At 33.2% G+C, this 24,990-nt stretch overlaps 1 protein-coding gene across 1 annotated transcript in view; it reads left to right on the forward strand.

Annotated features, from left to right (window-relative positions):
• Window positions 1-4,126: 4,126 nt before the first annotated feature.
• Window positions 4,127-24,990, forward strand: part of LOC145277507 (dolichol-phosphate mannosyltransferase subunit 3-like) — a 29,012-nt gene continuing 8,148 nt past the window's right edge. The window contains exons 1-3 of the mRNA XM_080128919.1: window positions 4,127-4,263; window positions 19,764-19,880; window positions 23,544-23,573. Coding sequence (XP_079985045.1) covers window positions 4,261-4,263; window positions 19,764-19,880; window positions 23,544-23,573 — 150 coding nt within the window. The 5' untranslated portion in view covers window positions 4,127-4,260. The remainder of the gene's footprint in view (window positions 4,264-19,763; window positions 19,881-23,543; window positions 23,574-24,990) is intronic.

Genomic DNA, 24,990 nt, shown 5'->3' on the forward strand with positions numbered 1-24,990 from the left:
TAATATGTATATAATATATGTATAATATGTATATAATATATGTATAATATGTATATAATATATATATATACCATGCATATAATATGTATATAATATGAATATAATATGTATATAACATGCATATCATATATATAAATATAATATCTATATAATATGTATATAACATGCATATAATATGTATATAACATGCATAATATGTTTATAATATATATAAAATATGTATATAACATGCATATAATATGTATATAATATACATAACATGTATATAATATGTATATTATATATAACATACATATAATATGCATATAATATATATATACTATGTATATAACATGTATATAATATATATATAATATGTATATAATATATAACATGCTTATAATATATATATAATATATATATAATATGTATATAACATGCATATAATATATATATGTATATAATATATATCTATAACATGCATATAATATATATAATATGTATATAATATGTATATAACATGCATATAATATGTATATAGTATATATATAACATGTATAAAATATGTATATAACATGCATATAATATGTATATAATATATATAACATGTATATAATATATATATAACATGTATATAATATATATATTATATGTATATAATATATATATATAATATGCCTATAATATGTATATAATATATATATTATATGCCTATAATATGTATATAATATGTATATAATATGTATATAACATACATACAATATGCATATAATATCTATATAATATGTATATAACATGTATATAATATGTATATAATATAATATGCATAAAATATTTATATAATAGGCATATAATATGTATATAATATGCATATAATATGTATATAATATGTATATTATATATATATGATATGTATATAATATATATAATATGTATATAATATATATAATATGCATATAACATGCATACAATATGTATATAACATGCATATAATATGTATATAACATGTATATAATGTGTATATAATATGTATATAATATATATATAATATGTATATAATATATATAATATGTATATAATATATATATAATATGCATATAATATGCATATAATATGTATATAACATGTATATAATATGTATATATGTATATAATATATATATATAATATGTATATAATATATATATAATATGCATATAATATGCATATGATATGCATATAATATGTATATAACATGTATATAATATGTATATAATATATATATATGCATATAATGTATATATAATATGCATAAATTATGCATATCTGTATATAACATGTATATATGTATATAATATGTATATAATATGTATATAATATATATAATATGTATATAATATGTATATAATATATATAATATGTATATAATATATATATAATATGTATATAATATATATATAATATGCATATAATATGTATATAACATGTATATAATATGCATATAATATATATAATTTGTATATAATATACATAATATGTATATAATATATATATAATATGCATATAACAGGCATATAATATGTATATAACATGCAGATAATATGTATATAATATGTATATAATATGCATATAATATGTATATAATACATATATAACATGCATATAATATGTATATAACATGCAGATAATATGTATATAATATGTATATAATATGCATATAATATGTATATAATACATATATAACATGCATATAATATGTATATAATATATATATATATATATATAACATGTATATAATATCTATATAATATGTATATAACATTCGCTTGGATTTTGTTTTTTTTAAATAAAAAGTTTGTTTTAGACTGACACTTCTGCAGTAAAAAATAATCCAAGCGTCTTTAATTCATTTCAGTTGTATTGTGTTCGCGTCGATTCGTACGTTGATTTATTTGGAAAATTATGTGTGAATTTGTCAACATCATTCTCATGTACTGCAGAAGTGTGAGTCTAAAACAAACTTTACTAAAGAAGGAAAAGTTCAGGAAGGAAAAGGTATAAAAACGGTCCAGTCGCTGATCACTTACTATTTATGACTTTTGGAATGTTTATTCATGTGTATTTTACATGTATAGGTGTGTGTACATATGTATATGCATATGTATGTATATGCGTATATGTGTGCCTCTATGTGATTATGTTTGCATGTATCTGTATGTACGCATGTGTTTATTTCCATGTGTATGTGGGGTGGAGAGATCTCCCATAAGCCGTGGTGAAGGCAACCCCTCTAGGAGAAGCAAATCTCTGATTAAAAAAAACATAAAGCGGGAGACCAGTACCCGCATTAAGCTGGTCTGCAGTTTGACTTATTGCTGGCTATCTTGCTTGTACTTGTTGCTGGATATCAACATTTTGAACCGAGAGAGAGATTTAGCTATCGTACAAAGCTAAAACTCTGTAACACCATCCTTGTATAGATACTTCCTCAGGCATTTGTCTATAAAAAAATGGTCTTGTAGCAATGGAAAAGTTGTGATGCATGTAGGCCTGAAATGCTGGAAGCATATAATAATTGATCTGCCATCATTATATGCATATATGTATGTATAGGTATATGTATGTTTATGTACATGTGTATGTATATGTATGTATATCTATGTGTATATGTATGTATATATGTATGTGTGTATATATGTTTGTGTGTGTATGTATATACTTATATATATTGTTTTTGTGTATGTGTATATATGCATCTGTGTGTATGTGCATATATGCATGTGTGTATGTATGTATATGTATGCATGTATATGTGTATGTATGCATATGTATATGTGTATGTATATATGTGCATGTATGTGTATGAGTGCATATTTATGTATGTGTATGTATATGTAGGTAAATGTATGTATATATATGTGCACATGTGTATATGTATGTATATGTGTGTATGTATTTGCATATGTGTGCATATGTATATGTGTATGTATGCATGTGTGTATGTATATGTATGTATGTGTATTATGCATTGTGTATGTATATATGATATATGTGTGTATGTTTACAGATATGTATGTGTGTATGTGTATATATGTATATTTGTGTTTATATATATATATATATATATATATATATATATATATATATATATATATATATGTATGCCAATGACTGTCTTGTGTATGTTTATGTATGCATATGTATGTGTATGTATGTGTATTATGTATTGTGTATGTATATATGCATATATGTGGGTTATATGTATGTGTATATGTGTATTTATGTGTATATATGCATGTATGCGTGCATGTATATATATGTATGTATACCAGTGACCGGACCGTCTTCAGTGTCATATTGAGCGTGTGAATTTCGTCCGCAGGAAGGACTAAACTCATTTCCGGCTCATGAACTTTAAGTGCCTGAGGGAGTGACACTCGTCTGACAAGACGTTGCAATCATCATATGTATGTAATACATACATACATACTATGTATGTATGTATGTATTTATATATGTATGTATGTATGTATGTATGTATGTATGTATGTATTTATATATGTATGTCTAAAACTTTCAACAGAGGCGGCGGATTTTACGAGATTGGTATCATTTTAAATCGACCCTTCGGACAACAAATATAAAAAAAAAAACAATATTTTAAAAATCAAAACTGAAAAACAAACGATAAAGTAGTTTAACTGAAATACGAACAATAAATTAGTTTAATTGAAAAACGAACAATAAATTAGTTTAACTGAAAAACGAACAATAAATTAGCTTAACTGAAAAACGAACAATAAATTGGTTTAACTGAATAACGCACAATAAATTAGTTTACCTGAATAACGAACAATGAGTTTAACTAAATAACAAACAATAAGTTAAAAATTAAATTCAAACAAATGTTAGTATAAACAAAGTTACTAAGGCAGAAATATTTCAAACATTGTATATTAAAACTTTTTAAAAAAATCTGTTGTAGAATTTAATTAAAAGTTTGAATTTTTCTTTTTCTGATATTTTTTTTTTTTTTTTTTTTTTACTAATATTGTCATTTTCTTTGCGATAAAAATTGTTTATAAGGGAATTCCATGAACTCCATATCAGCATATTACGGTTGACACGATAAAAGTAATGAGTTCTACTGTTGCTGTAGATAAATTAAAACGAAATATAAAACATCGTTTCTAAGGGTGGAAGTTATTTTCCGGTGGAACTGTATAAACCTTTCACCGTTTGTACACGACGACATCGTTAATTACGACAACGTAAAACAAACGCACACACGCACGACATCATCATGGTAAGTGGCTAAAATATAATTTTTATTTGAAAGAAACCGAAAATAAGATTATTTGTGTTATATCGAACATGATTAAGTTGAAATAGTTATGTTTATTTTCAAAATATAAATACATACTGTATTACAATGGATTTGTTTTTTTTACCTTCGTTTCATTTGATTTATTGTGATGGCGATTTTTTGTTTGTTATTTTTATTTGTTTCTTCTACAGTTTCATTTTTTTTCTCTCTCTCTTTTTTTAAAACTAAAATAAAGATGCTTGTGCACTTATTAATCTGCGCAATTTTTTAAATAGTATTTTCAAGTTTGGGTTTGTATTACTGTACACATAGATTCGAAAAAGTTGTCAAAAAACAAATATATAACAAATAAATGTTATCAAAGGCAAGATAAGTTACTTTTCTGCCAAACTGGATATATTTTTTGTGTTTTTATTCAATGTAACATATTTATTCAGCTCGAAAAACATACAGTGTTTACTGATGTATTCGAAAATTCAAGATGGCGTCTCACACCCTCTTTAACACCGTAAGTATGGAAAAAGGTGTTATAAATAAAAAAACTATACAAAATACTATTAAAAACCCGCCGAATATATGTCAACCTATGTCACGGTAACATATATTGGGCGAGTTTTTAACAGAATTTATCCGGTTTTTTATTTATAACATCTTTTCCCACACTTACCGTGTTAAAGAGAGAATAAGACGCCATCTTGAATGTTCCAATACATCGCTAAACACTGCATGGTTTTCGAGCTGAATAAACATGTTACATTGAATAAAAACACAAAAAATATATCCAGTTTGGTAGAAAAGTAACTTATCTTGCCTTTGATAACATTTATTTGTTATATATTTGTTTTTTGACAACTTTTTCGAATCTATGTGTACAGTAATACAAACCCGGCTTGAGGAATAAACAACCCCCTCCCCATGTTAAGAACGGCTTTTGAGTTGGGGGGGGGGTATTCTGAAAGCCGTTCTTAACATGGGGAGGTTGGGGTGTTTATAATACGCTGAGGCAGCAGGCACGTCGTAAAAATTTACCAAATAAAATCTGTGGGGGGAAAATAACAGCTCGTCCTTATAATCATTCGTTTCTGATTATTGCCATGAATATTTCACAGATACATCTGACGGACGACCACTCAACACTTTTCGTTGATTTATTTTATTTTTATGAATATTATTGATTAAATATTGAATCCTATTTCGATCACGTAATTTATTTTGCATGGGTATTTTCCTGTAACTTGTTTATTTTTACTTAAATTATGTGTTATAAAATATGCGTGAAAAAAAAAAATAGTTGCGATCTTCATAAACAAATCGAAAAAGAGGATTGCTTAAGGATGGTTATTCTTCTTCGTTATTGTAGCGAAATTCCTGATCTACATTAATGGTCTTCCAAATCACATCCTTAGATCATTCGTAGACATTTTTGCTGACAACACTACCATCTATGGCAGTACATCAAAAGCCTTCGGGACAAGATCAAAGTGTAGTATCTGTTCTTCAGATGCTTCACTTCAATTTCTTGTTCTCTGTCAGTGGAAGAAAGATCCTTCACGACTGAGACAATTTTTATTTTTGTTCCTTTTCTCCACATTAAAACACGACCCTGGTGTCTAACTCTGTCCCGTGGGGAGGCATTGTAAATAGGAACATCAAAAGCCTTAGACGACCAAGTTCTCTCTGATTTTCTCCTCTGATCTTGAGCATGTGGTACAATCGGGAAAGAGGTGGTTGATTACTTTCTATGCATCTAAAACCAAGCTTCTGTCTTTACATCATCAACGTTCTAATCCCCATCTGGCATCAATTGAAATGGATGGCTCTCGTCTTGGGGAGGCAACATGTTTTGATAAGCTTCTGGGATTGACCTTTACTCCTGACCTGAAATGGAACATGTACATCAAGTCTGTTGCCAAGGTCGCTGGAAAAATGGTAGGATCCTTCTACTGCTCCAGAAGATATCTCACTGCTGATACAATTCTCTATCTGTATAAAAGACAAGTACGTCCTAGGATGGAGTACTGCTGCCACATCCGGGCAAGAGCTGCTCTCCCACAGAAGAGACGTTGCAAGCCTGTCTTTGTTTTATCGTTACTTCCATAGCAAGTGCTTGTCTGAGCTCCAATCTCTGGTCCCCCCCTCCTTGCCAGTCTTTCACAATACACACCCGTCTAGCTGAAACCAATGTCAAAAATTTTCCCCACTCTTTATCTGTGCCAAAACCAAAACTAAGATTCTATGAAGAAAGCTTCTTTCTTAGAAGTGCACCCCTGTGGAACTCTCTTCTGTTTGCCTGTTTCCCACCTGACTACAACTTGGATGTCTTCAAGTCCAACATAAACAAATACCTGATGAACCACCCCCTTAAGTAAGACACTTTATCAAATCTCCAATACTAACGATTACTACGATAGTATCTCATTGATTACTGTACACACAATAACCCTTATCCTCGAGTGGCTTCCGGGCCTTAACGTGGTGACTACCATGTAAAAAAAAAAAAAAAAAAAAAAAAAAAAAGTTATGCATAGAAACGCCAACGTTTTACACAATACCTGCAACGTCATCATTTGGTGTGTACACTACGGATACTCATCAGCGCTATAATGATTAATGGAAGTGACATTTTTTTTTTTAATTTTTTTTTTGCTATCGGATTTTTATATTTACATTTATATTATATTGATTTAGAAAAATTAATAATTTAATATATATATTATATTAATGCGCTTGGCTTCTATTTTCTCTATACAATAAATGAATGTATTCTATCATATGCAAAAATAGGTTATCAATTTTGTTTGATTGCTTATATTAAAAATATACAATCCCCCACTATATGTAACACAATAAAATCAGTAATATTTTTTTTTAATTTTCTTTTTTTTAATATAAGTTATTTCTATACAGATATCAAGTCCTTATTCCAAAAATCTCTTCCAAATTCATCTAAACAAAATAAACTCAATATAAATATTTGGCTGTGTACTATCCTAGTTTACAATAATTGTGTTATTATAGAGTTTAATGATTAATAATATTATAAATATTTGTATATTAAATAAAAAAATATTAACATTTGAAAAGTATTATTTTACATTAAATAAAACGTAGATGTTAATAATAAAAATGGTACTTATGTACTTATGTTACTGTACTATTTTTACAATTGTATTTTCATGTTAAATTTGAGTTTTACGATATTTTTTAATCAAATTGTTAGGTGAAAGTACAAAATAATTACAAAACTCCCTTCCCGCTTCATGTTGAATTACCTCCCCTTTTTTAAATTCTCCGCCAGAAGTAGAAATTTTTTTAAAATTGCATTCTCATTTATAACTATTACATTCTTTCAATTCACTCGGTGTTCATAATCTAATCACATCCTGTTAAACATCAAATCTAATTTTGTTTTGTTTTAGAAAATAAAAACTTCATGCTGCTATTACATCTTTGTAAAAGCCACACTTATTTTAGAGCCAGTGGAAACAATGTCTGTATTCTAAAAGCTATAACTAATGCATTTGTTTTACATTTAAGGTGTAATAGTGAAATAAATAGTGTGATTTGAGATGAAGTAGGTCACAAATGATTATCCCTATTTTCTTTTCTTTTTTTTTTTTTTTTTTACATGGGGATCACCACTTATCAAGGCCCGAAGGCCACTCAGGGATAAGGGTTATTGCGTGTACAGTAATCAATGGGATAGTATTGTAGCATTCATTAGTATTGAGGGTTTTGATAGAGTGTCTTACTTAAGGGGGCGGTTTGTAAGGAGTTTGTTTATGTTGGAGTTGAAGACGTCCAAGTTGTAGTCAGGTGGGAAACAGGCAAGCGGCAGAGAGTTCCACTGGCGTGCAGTTCTAAAAAAGATGCTTTGCTCATGGAATCTATGTTTGGATTTAGGCACAGATAAAGAGTGGGGAAAATTATTGACAGTAGTTTCAGCCAGATGGGTGTTTCTCGTGAAAGATTGGCGAGGGGGGACGAGGGATTGGAGCTCAGACGAGCACCTGCCATGGAAATAACGATAAAACAAAGACGGGCTTGCAACGTCTTTTCTGTGGGAGAGAGGTTGCAGGGAAGAGAAAAGGGCATCCCCCACTAAGCTATGAAGTCTATTTTGTACTCTGTCAAGGCAGGATAGGCTGTTTTTAGCAGCTCCTGCCCAGATGTGGCAGCAGTACTCCATCCTTGGACGTACTTGGCTTTTATACAGATAGAGAATTGCATCACTAGTGAGATATCTTCTGGAGCAGTAGAAGGATCCCACCATTTTCCCAGCGTCCCTGGCAACAGATTTAATGTACGTGTTCCATTTCAGATCAGGAGTAAAGGTCAAACCCAGAAGCTTGTCAAAACATGGAGCCTCTCCAAGATGAAAGCCATCCATTTCAATTGATGCCAGATGGGGATCAGAGCGTTGATGATGTAAAGATAGAAGCTTGGTTTTGGATGCATTAAAAGTGACCAGCCACCTCTTCCCCCATTGTACCACGCGCTCAAGATCAGAGGAGAGAGAAGTTGAGAGAACTTTATCATTTACGGCCTTTGATGTGTTGCCATAGATGGTCGTGTCATCAGCATAGATGTCAACGAATGATTTAAGTATGTGTTTTGGGAGATCATTGATGTAGACCAGGAAGAGAGGATGGACCCCTGAGGGACTCCAGCATTAATACTGTGGGCCTCTGATTTCTGCCCATCAACCACTACTCTTATGAACCTATCGGAGAAAAATGATTTAATGATTGAGAAAACATTTCCAGTAATACCGTAGCTGGAAATCTTGTGAAGTAGGCCTTTATGCCATACCTTATCGAAGGCCTTCGATATGTCAAGAGTTTTTTTCCAGAGTTTAATGCTTTCATTATGGATTGCATCAGGCATTGTCTTTGACATGACGATTGAAATTCTATATTCTTCTTTCTGCTATGCAGTTTTTTTTATAATTTAATAAAACATTTTCTGATTTCCATTCATTTCTAACGTATGATATACAACCTTCTCATTTCAAGGAATAAGTAGAATTGCAAATCCCATTTTAAATTTGTTGATGGGAAGTGACTCGGGTGAAGTGGACTCTCCTGCATTTTTAAATATTTATTGAATCTCTCAGGAAAGTGTTACCTAAATTAAAAGCTTTATAATGATTCCTATTCCCAACCAAAACTTTGACAATGTATGTGAGAGTAAAGTCTGTTGCTAGAACTGCAAATGGCTTGCATTCATAATGGAAGCAACCTTGAATCGCTGTACATTCATTGTTCAGGACATGCTGAACTTGTTGGAAAAAGCTGGTTTAACTGACCCAGGGTGAATGCTGCAACCATGACCTTGGTGAATAGTAAAGTAAAACTTCATCGAATATACATTTGTCGTTAAAAAGAAATGGTTAATTTTTTATGGTGATTTTTAAACTCTTAATTGTACCTATTTACTATGCCTCCCCACGGGACAGAGTTAGACACCAGGATCGTTTTTTAACGTGGAGAAAAGGTACAAAAATAAAAAAAATTGTCTCAGTCGTGAAGGACTGATCCTCCACTGAAAGAGAACAAGAAATGAAGTGCAGCATCTGAAGAACAGATACTACACTTTGATCTTGACCAAAAAGGCCAAGTTTAAACTCTTAATTGTAGATGACTCTAGTTACCGTGGTATTTTTTTTTTTTTTCAAGATACATCTTAAAAAACTTGGTACATTTTAGTACTATAGCAAACATTACTATGCATTATTTTTATTTGCCTGAATGTTTTTTTTTACATGGTGGTGACCACTTATCAAGGGTCAGAAGCCACTCGGGAATAAGGGTTATTGCGTGTACAGTAATCAATGGGATAGTATCGTAGTAATCGTTAGTATTGGAGATTTGATAAAGTGTCTTACTTAAGGGGGCGGTTCATCAGGTATTTGTTTATGTTGGACTTGAAGACATCCAAGTTGTAGTCAGGTGGGAAACAGGCAAACAGAAGAGAGTTCCACAGGCGTGCACTTCTAAGAAAGAAGCTTTCTTCATGAAATCTACGTTTTGATTTAGGCACAGATAAAGAGTAGGGAAAACTATTGACAGTAGTTTCAGCTAGACTGGTGTTTATCGTGAAAGATTGGCGAGGGGGGGGGACCAGAGATTGGAGCTCAGACGAGCACTTGCTATACTTACTTGTACTTGAAACGACATTCACCCTGGAGGAGTTGAGTCGGCTTCATGAAGATGCACATCTCGTATCGCTGCGGCCCAAGCCCGGCGATCGGAGGCAAGATCCCGAGTGAGCAACAGCCAGTCACGTCTCCAACTTGCCATGGAAATAACGATAAAACAAAGACAGGCTTGCAACGTCTCTTCTGTGGGAGAGAGGTTACAGGGAAGAGAAAAGGGCATCCCCCACTAAAGCACAAAGTCTATTTTGTACTCTGTCAAGGCAGGATAGGCTGTTTTTTGCAGCTCCTGCCCAGATGTGGCAGCAGTACTCCATCCTTGGACGTACTTGGCTTTTATACAGATAGAGAATTGCATCAGCAGTGAGATATCTTCTGGAGCGGTAGAAGGATCCCACCATTTTCTCATTTTCTTGGCAACAGACCTGATGTACGTGTTCCATTTCAGATAAAGAGTAATGGTCAATCCCAGAAGCTTGTCAAAACATGGAGCCTCTCCAAGACTAGGGCCATCCATTTCAATTGATGCCAGAGCGTTGATGATGTTAAGATAGGAGCTTGGTTTGAGATGTATTAAAAGTAACCAGCAAGCTCTTCCCCCACCATACCGTGCGCTCAAGATAAGAGGAGAGAGAATCAGAGAACTTTGTCATCTATGGCCTTTGATGTGTTGCCATAGATGGTTGTGTCATCAGCATAGATGTCAACGAATGATTTAAGTATGCGTTTTGGGAAATCATTGATGTAGATCAAGAAGAGAGTTGGGCCCAGAATGGACCCCTGTGGGCCTGTGATTTCTGCCCATCAACCACTACTCTTATGAGCCTATCAGAGAAAAATGATCTAATAATTGAGAAAACATTTCTAGTTATACCGTAGCTGGAAATTTTGTGGAGTAGGCCTTTATGCCATACCTTATCGAAGGCCTTTGATATGTCAAGAGTAATTGTCCTAGAAAGGAAGCCTTTGTCGAGAGATTCACTAATCCTATGAGATATAACCTTTAGCACATCTGTTGTAGATCTAACAGAATGGAAACCATACTGCATGTCACTAAGGTTATTTCTGCTGAGGTGGTTGACTACTTCTCTATTTTATATGGATTCCAGCAGCTTACTCATGACACACAGGAAACTTATTGGTCTGTACTGAGAGGGAGATGACTTATTACTTGAATTCTTAAATACAGGGCATACTGATGAGATTTTCCAGGGTGTTGGGAAGCACTTCTTCTTAAGGCAACGCTTAAACAGTTTTGTAAGTATGGGGGCAAGTTGATTGAAGCCTTAATATTGAAACTCCATTTGCTATTTTCTAGTTTTTATGCGTGCTTCTTAATACTGACATCGGAGTTAAATATGTTCGTTAAACATGAAATAACGTGAAAACTTTAGGAAATACTTATGACGCAAAAAAAGATTAGCCTTAAAATTTTATGGAAAAGAATTTCGTTTTTGAATTATGTCAGAAATTCAAGTTTCGATCGTAGGTGTCAAGTTCAGAAAATACAACTCCATTTTTGCTTATTTCAACTTTTCTTTCAAGGAAATAATCGTTGTTTACAAATACTTTTTGTCCTTCCTCCAAGAATTGATATGACTTCAATTTCTTTAAGTTTTGAAACATAAAAATAGATAAAGTAACAAAAGACAAGGAAATAAAAGCAGAAAGATTTAGGCAAATAAATGAATTAACAGAAGACAATACTTTTTCAAAAATATCTCAATTCAATTTTTTTCTAAAAAAAACAAAAAAAAAACATTTTTTTATAAACCTTAAATTAAACCTAATTAAACATACAATAAAGGAAAACTTTATGAAACATTTGTAATGGAAAAAATGTGTTCACCAAAATTGACAAAAAAAAACAGTCTAGTAGTTTATTTTATTTATCACTTTTGAAACGTACAATAAAAGCGTTGGTCGTTTCCACTGAATGCATGATTATGCTTGACTTTTGAATTTCTTAAATTAAAAGAAAAACCATTAGATTGTTTCCCATAAATTTTGATGAACAGTAATGTTGTTCTATCACAAGTATAATTACCTCAGTTGGCGATGTAAAGATGCACCGTTTTATGTCCAAAATCTTTTGAATATTCTTAATCATCATTTTTGTGTTTTTTATTTTTTGTGAAATTATAATTGTTAATTAGTATTGGAGAAAAATGCAAATTACTCCAGCTGTTTCGGACCAGTTGTCGTATCAGAGGAGGTTTACCTTTTCTATCATTCTAGCAACTTAGGATCTGTCTAGAACAATCATCACCTCTTTTAAAAGGGGTAATTTATTGCCAGTCACCTAAGGAGCCCTTACCTGGGAATACTTGGCTATTTTTGTACCAATTAGTGTGCCCTCTCTGTGAAGCTTAAACTGACTAGGAAAGTGGGTAAATTTATTAATACAAATTTTTATTCAATTGAAAAATAATTGTTAAATAATATTCAAAAGTTATCTGATGAGTTTGTTAAAAAAAAAAGTGGTTTTTCACTAATTGTTATTCGAAGTGTAAACGAGTACAGGTTCATAGGATTATCCCAATGTCGGATATAGATACGATTTTTTTTTTTATGTTGGCAAATTGAACTAAAATGTCTAAAATAAGGTAGTTCTTATGTCAAAACAAAATTATGTAGATTAGCTAAAAGGTTGTGTGAAACCTTGACTCTGGTTGTTGTTCTCCTTGTCACTCTAAATTATGTCAACAGAATATAAATAACTGTTTATCCTTGAATTCGTACTAAACGGTTGATCCAATTTACCTAATACTAAAAACGATTAATCAAAAAAAAAAAAATGCTAATCTTGATGAAGGGGATTCAAATAATCTCCATATTGTCTTTCAGCCTCATTTCTTTTTATCTGATAAATCCATTCGCAGCTTCAGTTTGACAACTGAGATGAACTTGGGATTACCCGTCTGGGATTAATTATGAACTCTTTCAAAATCCTATTGTACAATTATTAATTCTTGGATTTTGAGTTGGTCACTTTATGCCATTTGGGGGGGGGGGGCGGTATTTAATGTCAAAATCCTAACCCTATTGTAAATGAATGATAAATTGAATACAAGTTGCTATTTTACTTAAAATGGGGTGGGTTCGAATAGTATTTTTTTCTTTTCTTTTTTTTTTACTTGGTTACTGCTTATTAAGGACTGGAGACAACTCGAGGATAAGAGTTAATGAGTGTAGGGTTTAATTATGAGAGGACGGCTTAAGAAAAACGTATTTACATTAGACTTGAAAACCACCATGTTATAGTGCATGAATGATTATTTTTTTTAAATTTCATTATCAATCTGTAATGAAAATGCATCATATGATGGACATTTTTTTTTTAAATATTTCTCCACAATTTGGAAAGTCATTATCAAGATAGATTTCAAAAGTCAATTTCTTTTTTTTTTTTTTTTTAATTGTGTGTGTGTGCGCGTGCACGGCAACCGAGAAGGCTAACATGCTTGCCAATCGGTTTGCCTCAAACTCCACATTGAACCCTGCAACCCCCCCCCCCCCATCCCTGACTTTCCTTTGCGGACAGACACCACGCTGGATGATCTGAAAATCTCAGGTGCATGATATCATAAAAAAACCTTGGCACTTCAAAAGCATGTGGACCCAATCTCATCCCGGCTGTGCTATTAAAAAAACTGCTCAACAAACTATACAACAAATGCCTTAACAAATCTTGCTTTCCGGACTGTTGGAAAACTGCTTCTGTGGTACCAGTTTTTGAGAATTCTGGCGAAAGAACTGACCCATTAAATTATTGCCCCATTAGCTCTTCCCACTTTTGCCAAAATATTTGAGTCCATAATTAACCAAGGTCTAGTCCATCACCTTACAAATGCTAAACTTCTGAGCAACCAACAATATGGATTTAGGCAAGCCCATTCAACAGCAGATATCTTAACTGTAATCTCTGAACGTACATACCACTCACTGGACAAAGCAAGGGAGGGGAGAACAGTAGCCCTAGATATATATAAGGCTTTTGGCAGGGTATGGCATGCTGGTCTTCTCAGAAAAATCAGATCATACGGTATCCCTGGACAAATACTAACTATAATCAAATCCTTCTTAGAAAAATCCAGGTTGTCCTCGACGGTTGTACATCTAGACAATATGATATAAATGCGGGAGTACCTTAGGGGTCTATTCTTGGATCTTTATTATTCCTAATATTCATAAATGACCTCCCCGATAAAATTGTATCCGAGATGTATATATATGCTAATGACACCACACTCTATAACAGGCATGACAGGAAAACAAATGAACAGATATCTAAAGAAATGGCAGAAACACTAGAGGATGACCTCCAATCTGTAGTGGAATGGGGACAAAAATGGATGGTCACATTCAATGCTGCCAAGACTAAGCTTGTTTCCTTCAATAATTACAAGAAACCTTCTCTACCGCCATTAGCAATGACCAAAGACACATTACCTGAAAGTGCTTCTTTTAAACTCCTCGGCCTAATGTTTACAGGAAACACGAGTTGGAACAGTTACATTGAGAGCATTGCCAGGTCCGCCGCGAAGAAGGTAGACTCTCTCTACTGTGCTAGAAAACTACTAATGCCCGAAAGTATCTTGTACCTCTATAAGGCCACCATTCGTCTATGTATGGAGTATTGTTGTCACATTTGGGCTGGTGCATCTGCTACTAGTCTGTCACTACTAGACTGGGTTCAAAAGAGTCGCCAACCTGATAGGCCCTGATCTAAGCTTCGGCCTCTGTCCCATCGATGAAATGTTGCATCCCTTTGCCTTTTCTACAAGTATTTTAACGGTGAATGCTCTGACGAACTGCAAGCACATATACCTCCTCAATGTAAATGCCCCCGACAAACCCGACAAGCAGCTAAATCCCACCTCTACACAGTAGAGATCCCTAGATGTAAGAGAGCTTTCTACTCCAGTAGTTTTTTTCCCAGAACTGCTAGACTTTGGAACTCCGTTCCGGGTCTCTGCTTCCCCAACTGTACTGACATGTGGAAGTTCAAGTGTAACGTGAACAAACATCTTGCTGCCCAACTCCCTATATAGTACCCTTGTAGCTTATGTCCCTGATAGTAGCCCTCTGCATCAAAGTGACAACATGCTTTGTATGGGGTGAAAATGTAATTTAAAGAAAAATTAAGAGTAATATACATATTTGAAAGAAATTGTCAAATCAGATTAGGAAAAATAATAGCATAAAATATTTTATATAGAATTTGATGAATTAAACAATAGCGGCTAAGAAAAAAAAAACAATTAAACAGGACACTTTTGAAGACTATCAGATGAACTATTTCATAGAACTTAATGTGTATATTGTATTAATTGTATAAATGTTTAGTGCAAAGTTTTTTTTTTAAGGAAAAAACATGCCAAAAAAAATTTTAAGCTAATCCTTTTTTATTACATTTAGTTTAATCTTAAAAATCCACACTTCATTTTTGAGGGAGAGGGGCTGATGGATACCACAATAGACTGTTCGAATCTTATTGAATCTATGTTGTTCAATTACCATTGATATAAAGCCACAATTTTCCTCTCAGCTAAAATATAGCAACTTGTGTTCAATAGATCGTTTAAAATAATCCCAAAATGCCAGAAAATGGACACACCAGATTAAATGATGATAGTATAGGGAGATGTGTGCAGAACAGTAAACTTTGATGGTATGGTCACCTTGAAAGACCAGCTTTAAAGGTGTTAGGCTAGTTGATGCAGAATAATTGAACTAGTGGAATCAATTCACAAGGAAACCATGGAAAGGAGTGTAAGGGTGGATTTGAGGACAAAGCTGTTTAAGTGTTGTCTTAAGGAGAATTGCTTCCCAACACCCTGAAAAACCTCATCAGTATACCCAATATTTAAGAATTCAGGTGATCGGTCATCTACCTCTCAGTATAGACCTATAAGTCTCCTGCGCGTCATGAGTAAGTTGCTGGAATCTGTGTTAAATAGAGAAGTAGTCAACCACCTCAGCAAAAATAAACTTCTTAGTGACACACAATAGGGTTTTCGTTCTGCTAGATCTACAGCAGATGTGCTAACAGTTATATCTCATAGGATTAGCGAATCTCTTGATAGAGGCTTCCTTTCTAGGGCAGTTGCTCTTGACATATCAAAAGCCTTTGATAGAGTATGGCATAAAGGTCTATTTCACAAGATCTCCAGCTATGGTATAGCTGGAAATGTCTTAATTATTAAATCATTTTTTCTCTGATCGGATCATAAGAGTAGTGGTTGATGGGCAAAAATCAGAAGCTCACAGTATTAATGCTGGAGTCCCTCAGGGTTCCATCCTGGGCACAACTCTCTTCCTAATCTACATCAATGATATTCCAAATCATATCTTTAGTTCATTCATAGATATTTACACTGACGACACTACCATTAATGGCAGTACATCAAAGACTGTTTCTCTTTCTTCTGATCTTGACCATGTGGTACAATGGGGAAAGGGGTGGCTGGTTACTTTTAATGCATCTAAAACCAAGCTTTTGTCTTTACATCATCAATGCTCTGATCCCCATCTGGCATCAATTGAAATGAATGGCTCTCGTCTTAGGGAGGCTCCATGTTTTAACAAGCTCCTGGGCTTGACCTGATATGAAATGGAACATATACATCAAATCTGTTGCCAAGGTCGCTGGGAAAATGGTTGGATATTTTTATCGATCCAGTAGATATCTCACTACTGATGCAATTCTCTACCTATATAAGAGTCAGGTACATCCAAGGATGGAGTACTGTTGCCACATCTGGCCAGGAGCTGCTAGAAAGGTCTTATCCTGCTTTGACAGTTTAAAATAGACTTCGTCTGAGCTCCAATCTATGGTCCTCCCTCTCCAAACATTCACAAGAAACACTCATCTAGTTGAAACCACTATCAATAATTTCCCCTGTTCTTTATCCGTACCTAAACATAGATTCCATGAGCAAAGCTTTTTTCTTAGAACTGCACACCTGTGGAACTCTCTTCCATTTGCTTGCTTTCCGGCTGACTATAATATGGTCGTCATCAAGTCCAACCGTAAAAAAGTTCCCCTTAAGTAATCCAATTTACCAAATTTTCACTACTAACAGTTACTATGTCACTGTCCCATTGACCACTGTACGCTTATTAACCCTTATTCTCGAGTGGCCTCTAGGCCTTGATAAGTAGTGACTCCTTTGTAAAAAAAAAAAAAAAAAATTATAAGTTTCAGTTTTATTTAAGAATAGCTTTTATGAAGGAAAAGAATAGGAAAGCATGAAACAAGATAGTGACTTGCCGTACAATCTATTTGGCTGTCTAGAGCTTGTCTCAAGTTTGATGAGGATGTGATATGGAGGTGGAGTGAAAACAAGAGACAGAAAAGATCAATAGACCGGGGACTGTTATTACAGATAAATGTTTTAACATTTTGCCTTTATTCTCAAACAAACATATCATTAAATTGTCAATTCTATTAAAAATGACAGAAATTTCTAAAACTGATTTTTTTTTTTTTTTTAAACTCACCACATATGTACCAGCAGTTGATGGTTCACACAGCCAACGTTCTACCTTCTACCAACTTCACTTCCATTTCAACATAAGTTTCTTGGCCTTCAGGAGAAGATCACAGTGTAGTATCTGTTTTGATGCTACACTTCACCTTTTCTGTCCTCGGTTAGCGGAGGAGAAATCCTTCATGACTGAGGCAATTTTAATTTTTGTTCTTATCCAGAGTGTCCCATTTTGAGCTGCTTGATTTTCCCCACATTAAAAATCTGACCTCGTATCTAACTCTGCCCTCATGGGGAGGCAAATAAATAGGGGCATCTCCACTCATCTTGCCTTTTTGGACTGGTTTTTACTACTACTACTACTACTACAAACCTTTGATATATGTGATCTGACTCTGCTCAATATATATTATTCTTGACAAAGATTCATAATTGAAAGGAAATATAAAATCTAAAGAAGCAAGGTTCTATGTTGAATTACTTTTTTCTTTTTTTCTTTGTTTATATCTTAATTGATATTTGTCTGTTTTTTTATAACTTATTAGATTTATAATTATAATTAACTGGACAAAACATTCGTCATGTTTGCAAGCAATACTAATATTCCAAGTTTATTGATGTTAATTCATGGTTAAAATGTCGTTTGGGAACAAATAGATACACACAGCAACATAAACATTCTGCGATTACAAATTACGCATATTTCAATAGAGAATTTACTTGACTTACACAAAACTTTTTATAAACATTGGGAAACAAAACCAAACTCATATTTCTTCTACAAATTTTAGTTCACAATTTACAACTTTTATAATCAAATTCCCTCGGTGTAAAAAAATTTTTCTTTTGCTTTTAATATTATAAGAATACTAATGCTTCAGTTGACTGCTGCTGATGCTGGTGTTCTCTTGCATTTGTACTAAAACACCTTGCAAAGGAATAACTAGTTATGCATTCAAGATATACAAACAAACACAACGTGTATTATTGCATTTGAGTTTCGGTCCTGCTTTAACAATTGACTTTATTTCCTATTTGCCTTGTTTAACAACCTTCGTTAATGTGCTAACAGACGAGAACTTACCGAGTGAGTGACTGCGATGTTTGGCTTGTTGGGTGGCCATTTGCAATAGGGAAAAAGTGTATGCCAATAGTTTTGTAGATGCTTGTGATTTACATAGATGGACATCGATTGCTTTTAAAAGGTGAGATACACCGACAGTAAGAAACGGAAAAAATATAGTCGGCATAAGCAGATGAGGTAAGTAGATTTTTTTTAAATTGGGAGAAAATTTTTGAAAATTATGTAAATCTTGTTCCACTGTTATTTGAAGAAGAGTTCTATCCAAATTTTAGACAATCAGCTATATCAAAAAATTTTTTTCACTTTTTACAACTAGTTCGTCCTGTCCGTTATTCCACATCATCAGAATCACACTCGTCTAGTTACAACTACTATCAACAATTTCCCCCCATTCTCTATTTGTGTCTAAATCTAAACAAAAATTCCATGAACAAGAACTTTCTGCCTATGGAACTCTATTCTGCTGGCCTGCTTTCCAGCTGACTACAATATGGTCATCAAGTCCAATGTAAACAAGTTCTTGGTGAGCCGTCCCCTTAAATAGTCAAATTATACCCAATTTTCATCACAAACGATTGCTACGATATTGTCCCAGTGATCAACGTACACGTATTAACCCTTATCTTTAAGCGACCTTCAGGGCCTCGATACATGATGACACCCTTGATTAAAAAAAAAAAGACAATTTAAAAAATCTCTTTATAGTATGTAAATGATACTAATTGTTTTAATTTCTTTGATTCAGGTGAAAGCTGTTGAGTGGTTTACCGGAATTAGTTTACTCCTTTCTATGTGGAGTGCATTCCTTTTTGATACTGATCTACGACTCTTTACAAAATTACAACGTGATATAGGTTTGATGGTAAGTTGATTTTTTTTTTTTTTTTTTTTTTTTTTTTTTTTTTTTTTTTTTTTTTCTATTTAAAATGCTTACCATAAGCAACTTTTTATTCAAAATCACTTTTCCATTTGGGAGTCTGACTTTTTTTGCAACCTTACTCTCCAATCATCACAGATCACTAGTTCAACTGTCTCTAAATTCCAGTCTGTATAATCTTGTAGAATGACTTGATTTCAAGTTTTCCTTGTTCGGAAAACCTTCCTGCGATACACAACATCCATGCTTCTGCAATAGTTTATCTAGGATGATGAGCACTCAACATGATCGTACCAGCATAACCGATTTGTTTTTAGGATAAAGTCTATGCTGTGCAAATTTAGTGCTTGTAGCAAATTCTTCAAGCTAATGCGGTGATTTGGTCAGAGTTTGTATTAAAAATCCATGGATTTGCCATTATTCTCTAGTCTAGCAAAAACAAACTGGGTGAGAGTGATAGAACCATGCGCTACCCCGGTCAATAATTGCTAACTCCAACACTGTTTCTGTAGTCTTCTGGCCACGTCATCATTTCTCATCTTGGCGGCTGCCGAGGGGAAGAGCGCACATGCTCACAAGTATAAGAGTATAAAATAAAACAATAAAACACAAACTCTGACACATTCTACAAATATCAGTTGCACTCTGAATGTGTGTATGACACCATCGACCCTCTACTTATTAAGGTCCACAGCTACATAGCTGTCTGCCAAGGCCATGTTCATCAGTTGACGTCAGCTCCTCTTAATCTCCTAAAGCTTAGAACAACAACCTGCGTTCTGTGTCAAACTTGCAACTGTCCTCAACCATCACAAACCTGAAACTATTCATAAACTATTCCTATCTCAAAACTCATTGCCAATCCTCAAACTGCATGTGAACTAAATCTAAATGCATCTACATTTATGTCTTATCTTTTTGCCACCACACCTTGATTACAATACTATTTCAGCTGCCTTTTGTGTACATTAGGAAACAACTTTTCTTCTTTTTTTTTTTTAATTCCTAACGGGGAGTTGGGGGAGGTGTAAATAGTATCAGTAGAGACCAGCATTTATAACATGAGACTCTCGGCACAATTGTTCACAAAATTCTGAATAATACATATTTTATTATCAGAAGTAGGTAATTTATATATCAGTTTTATTTCTGTAGATGCATTTCATTAGCAATGTTTCTGACAAAGGAAGAATTGCTGTTTTCTGAATCAAAATCCATCCAACACTTCTTGTTGGCAAGTTTTTGACGTTGAAGAAATATTTTATTTTTGTTTCCTTTATTTTTTAACACCTTACATCAAGTGCTTTCATGCCTTGTCTGGAGTGTTTTCCATTTAAAAAAAGTATTCACTCAATGTGTATGTTATCGTTGGAAAGTGTGTTATAAGGTTGCTAAACTTATAAAAAACTATTACGAAAAATGTATTGTCCCGTAAAAGACTTCATGTTTTGTGTACTGTTTGCGAAGAGAAATAACGTTGAGAGCATGAAATCTTTAAAGATATTGTCGTGGAGGACTAAATTCTTTTGAGATTCTATTGCCTCTTAACTATACTCCTCAGTCAAGAGTCTGTTGGAAAGTGGAGAACCAACAACAATAACAGAAATGGACGGTTGAAGAAGTCAACATTAGAACTTGGAAAAGCCCATTTTTTTTCTTGTTCACATAAATCTATTATTTTTTTTTTTTTTTTACATAGGTGTCACCACTTATCAAGGCCGATAGGCCACTCAAGGATAAGGGTTAAAGATTGTACAGTAGTCAAAAGGATAATATAGTAATCGATAGTAATGGAAGTTTGGTAAATTTGTTAACTTAAGTGGAATGGCTCATCAGAAACTTGTTCACGTTGGACTTGAAGACAATCATATTATAGACAGCTGGAAAGCAGGAAAGTGGAAGACAATTCCACAGGCGTGCAGTTCTAAGAAAGAAGCTCTGATCATGGAATCTATGTTTAGGTTTAGGCACATATAAAGAGTGGGGGGAATTATTGATAGTGTTTTCAGCTAGACGAGTGTTTCTTGTGAAAGTTTGGCGAGGAGGGGACCATAGATTAAAACTCAGTCGAACACTTTCCATGAAAATAACGATAAAGCAGAGACAAACTCGCAACATCTCTTCTGTGAGATAGAGGTTGCAGCGAAGAGAAAAGGACATCTCCCACCAGGCCACAAAGTCTATTTTGAACCCTATCAGGGCAGAACAAGTCTTTTCTAGCAGCTCCTGCCCATATGTGGCAACAGTATTCCATCCTTGGACGTATCTATTTTTCACTAGTATTAATTTCTATCTTAATAACATGAAAATTTAAAAATTTATTTTATTTCAGTAAGTTTTAAGAGATCAAGGGGCTCCCTCCTGGAGCTAACACTTGATTCTGTTATGATTTAAATTTATATCCGAGGGCTCTTTTAAGAATAGATGATGTTCTCTTTATGGCTGCTATTTGTATTTCATTTAAGCTTGGTCTTCCAGGGATTGCTTCTAAGTATTTCTGAAGGTTCTTTTTTATTAAACCAGTTTCCCCTATCCTAACTGGTATAATGTTTATTTCTTTCAGAGACCATGTCGTTTTTAGATCATTTTTTAGGTCCTGATATTTTATCTTTTCCTGTTCAGCTCTATTAAGGCCAAAATCATTTGGGACTGTTACATTGATAATGAGCGCAGTTCTTTCTTGCTTGTTCCATATTACAATATCTGGTTTGATGGCCTTGTCTTTTATATATCTGCCCGCCTATATGTCTTTGTCATAGAACACGGTCACTTTTCCATTTGATGTTATCGGTGGTGGTTCATGTTCCCAGATGTTCATTGATCTGTCAAGTTGCATCTCTCTACAGATCTTCCAATGGCAGTGTAAAGGCCATCTGCCAAAGATATTTGCCATCCAGACATTAGGGGGCTTGGACTCTCTATCACTGAGTGGCAAAACTGGCATTCGCCATTTGCTTGTAGGCCAACCATTTTTCGTGTGTGTATTTTCTTGTGCTAATGTAACCTTGATTTATTGAATTTTTTTTTATTTACTATTAATCGATTATTGACATGAAAATATAATTTAAATTTTAGTTAAAAAAAATAATTTAATTACAAAATCAAGTTCATCAGAATGCATGTTTGTTTCTTCATAAAGAAATCAGATATTTGAATCTTTTGATAATAGTTTCATGAATCATAAATTACTTTATAACTCTTTGAAAGTTGTGCTCTAAACAGAAACCCTGTTTCATAAGGTAACAAAAGTTTGATGATGTTCACAATTTTATCTCTCTGCATCCATCATATCATGTTTTATTTTATTGTTTGAATTGGAAAATGCATTTGACATCTTGGCAAGTTTACTGCTATTTCCCATGTGCCAATCCATTCCTCATTCCCCATTGACACATTCTGTTTGATGTAGCTCTATTGTTCTTGGGATATGCAGGTAATATTTCATTTGACTGCAAATTTCCAATACTTATGTTTCCATGTATACCTGTCGAAAACTAGGTTATGATTTGAAAGAATGTGTTTCATAGTGCCTTTCTTCCTACATCTGCACCATAAAATTAAGAACTGAATACAATTTTTTATTTTTATTTTTTGTACTAATTCCAAATTTTGTCTCAGCCTCTTTTTTTTCTTTTCTCTTTTTTTCAGATGCCTCTATATTTGATAATAGCATTTGCAGTAAGTATACAAATTTGATTCTCTGAATTTTAATTCATGCTATACCATCCATGAACCACTGAGTTAATATTTCTTATATATTATTAAATATATAATTTCTTAACTTTGACATTGGTTGATTACTTTGAAGAAATGAATATAAATTTGAAAATGAATGATGCCATGAAAGATAAATGGTAACTTTATGATGTCATTCCCTTTAAAAAAAGATTTTTTTTTTTCTTATCACTTTGTTTTAGCTGGGACTGAGGAATCCTACCGGATGCCAGACATTCACCTGCTATCTCATACATTCCAACTGAAAGATCTTAAAATTTTAACCATCCGTTTAAGTGTAATTGTTTGTATCTCCCTTGCACTTGGTTCATTGGGTATTGATAGATTTAAAGAACTGATTTGTCTTGTCACTGCTAACTATAACTAATTTTCTTATCTCCTATATAATTTGACCATAGAAATTCCCCTATGTACCAAAGTATCGTAGGTTTGCAACACCAGATGCCACATACAAATTTAATATATCTAGCTTATTAGCCACTATTATATGTAGCTTTCGACCACTATTAACGACACATTCAACTGTGATATTAAAATGCTACATTCCATCTGGCGAGCATCACAATTGCAGCATTTTAAGAGGAAGGATTCCCTACTTTTCTCTCTAGATATTTAATCCTACCACTACTACCAGTTGTTACTGAGTACTATTCTATATTTTTCAACTATAGTGTGATTACACTCTCCGTAACTGGCTAAGACAAACATAGGCATACCATATTCTGAATACTAAATAATAATGGCTCCCTATTAATGTTCCATCCTTTCTGATTGGCTCAAACCTGACATTCTCATATTCTGCAATTTATCAAAAGCCTTCAAATGGAACAGAATTACCAGCCCGAATATGACAACAGTACTCCATACATATGGTTTGATAATAGATTGTAGAAATAGAGAATGGCCTCCAGTGTGAAAAAGTGTTTAGAGCAATAGAAAGAACTGATTTTGGAGGATCAGAAAGAACAATGAATTTAATATCTGTACCCCAAGAAATATTTGATGAGAAAGAAAAAACAAAGTTTTAGTGTTGATTTTTTTTCATCGAGAGAGGAGTCATCCATAATAATCTGAGGAAGAAAAGGGACATGCCTGCGATTGAAAGACAATAACTGAGTTTTAACAGGATTAAAGGAAACAAACCATTTCTTACCGAAATCCACTTCTTGATCAACTGTATATTTCAACTCCTCCAAGAAAGACGAGTGAGAAGCAATACCAGAATAGAGGGTAGTGTCAGCATAAACCTTAATTTTCTGAATAATATGTTGAGGTTTCAAAGATTTTATTCAAAGAGTTTGCTCTTTAAAAGAGATCACATAAATTCTTTCTTAATTTTATTTAGTTTTTAAGATGGTCA

This window comes from Euprymna scolopes, chromosome 6 (assembly GCF_053919585.1).
Source record: "Euprymna scolopes isolate OS-2025 chromosome 6, ASM5391958v1, whole genome shotgun sequence".
Classification (NCBI taxonomy): domain Eukaryota; kingdom Metazoa; phylum Mollusca; class Cephalopoda; order Sepiida; family Sepiolidae; genus Euprymna; species Euprymna scolopes.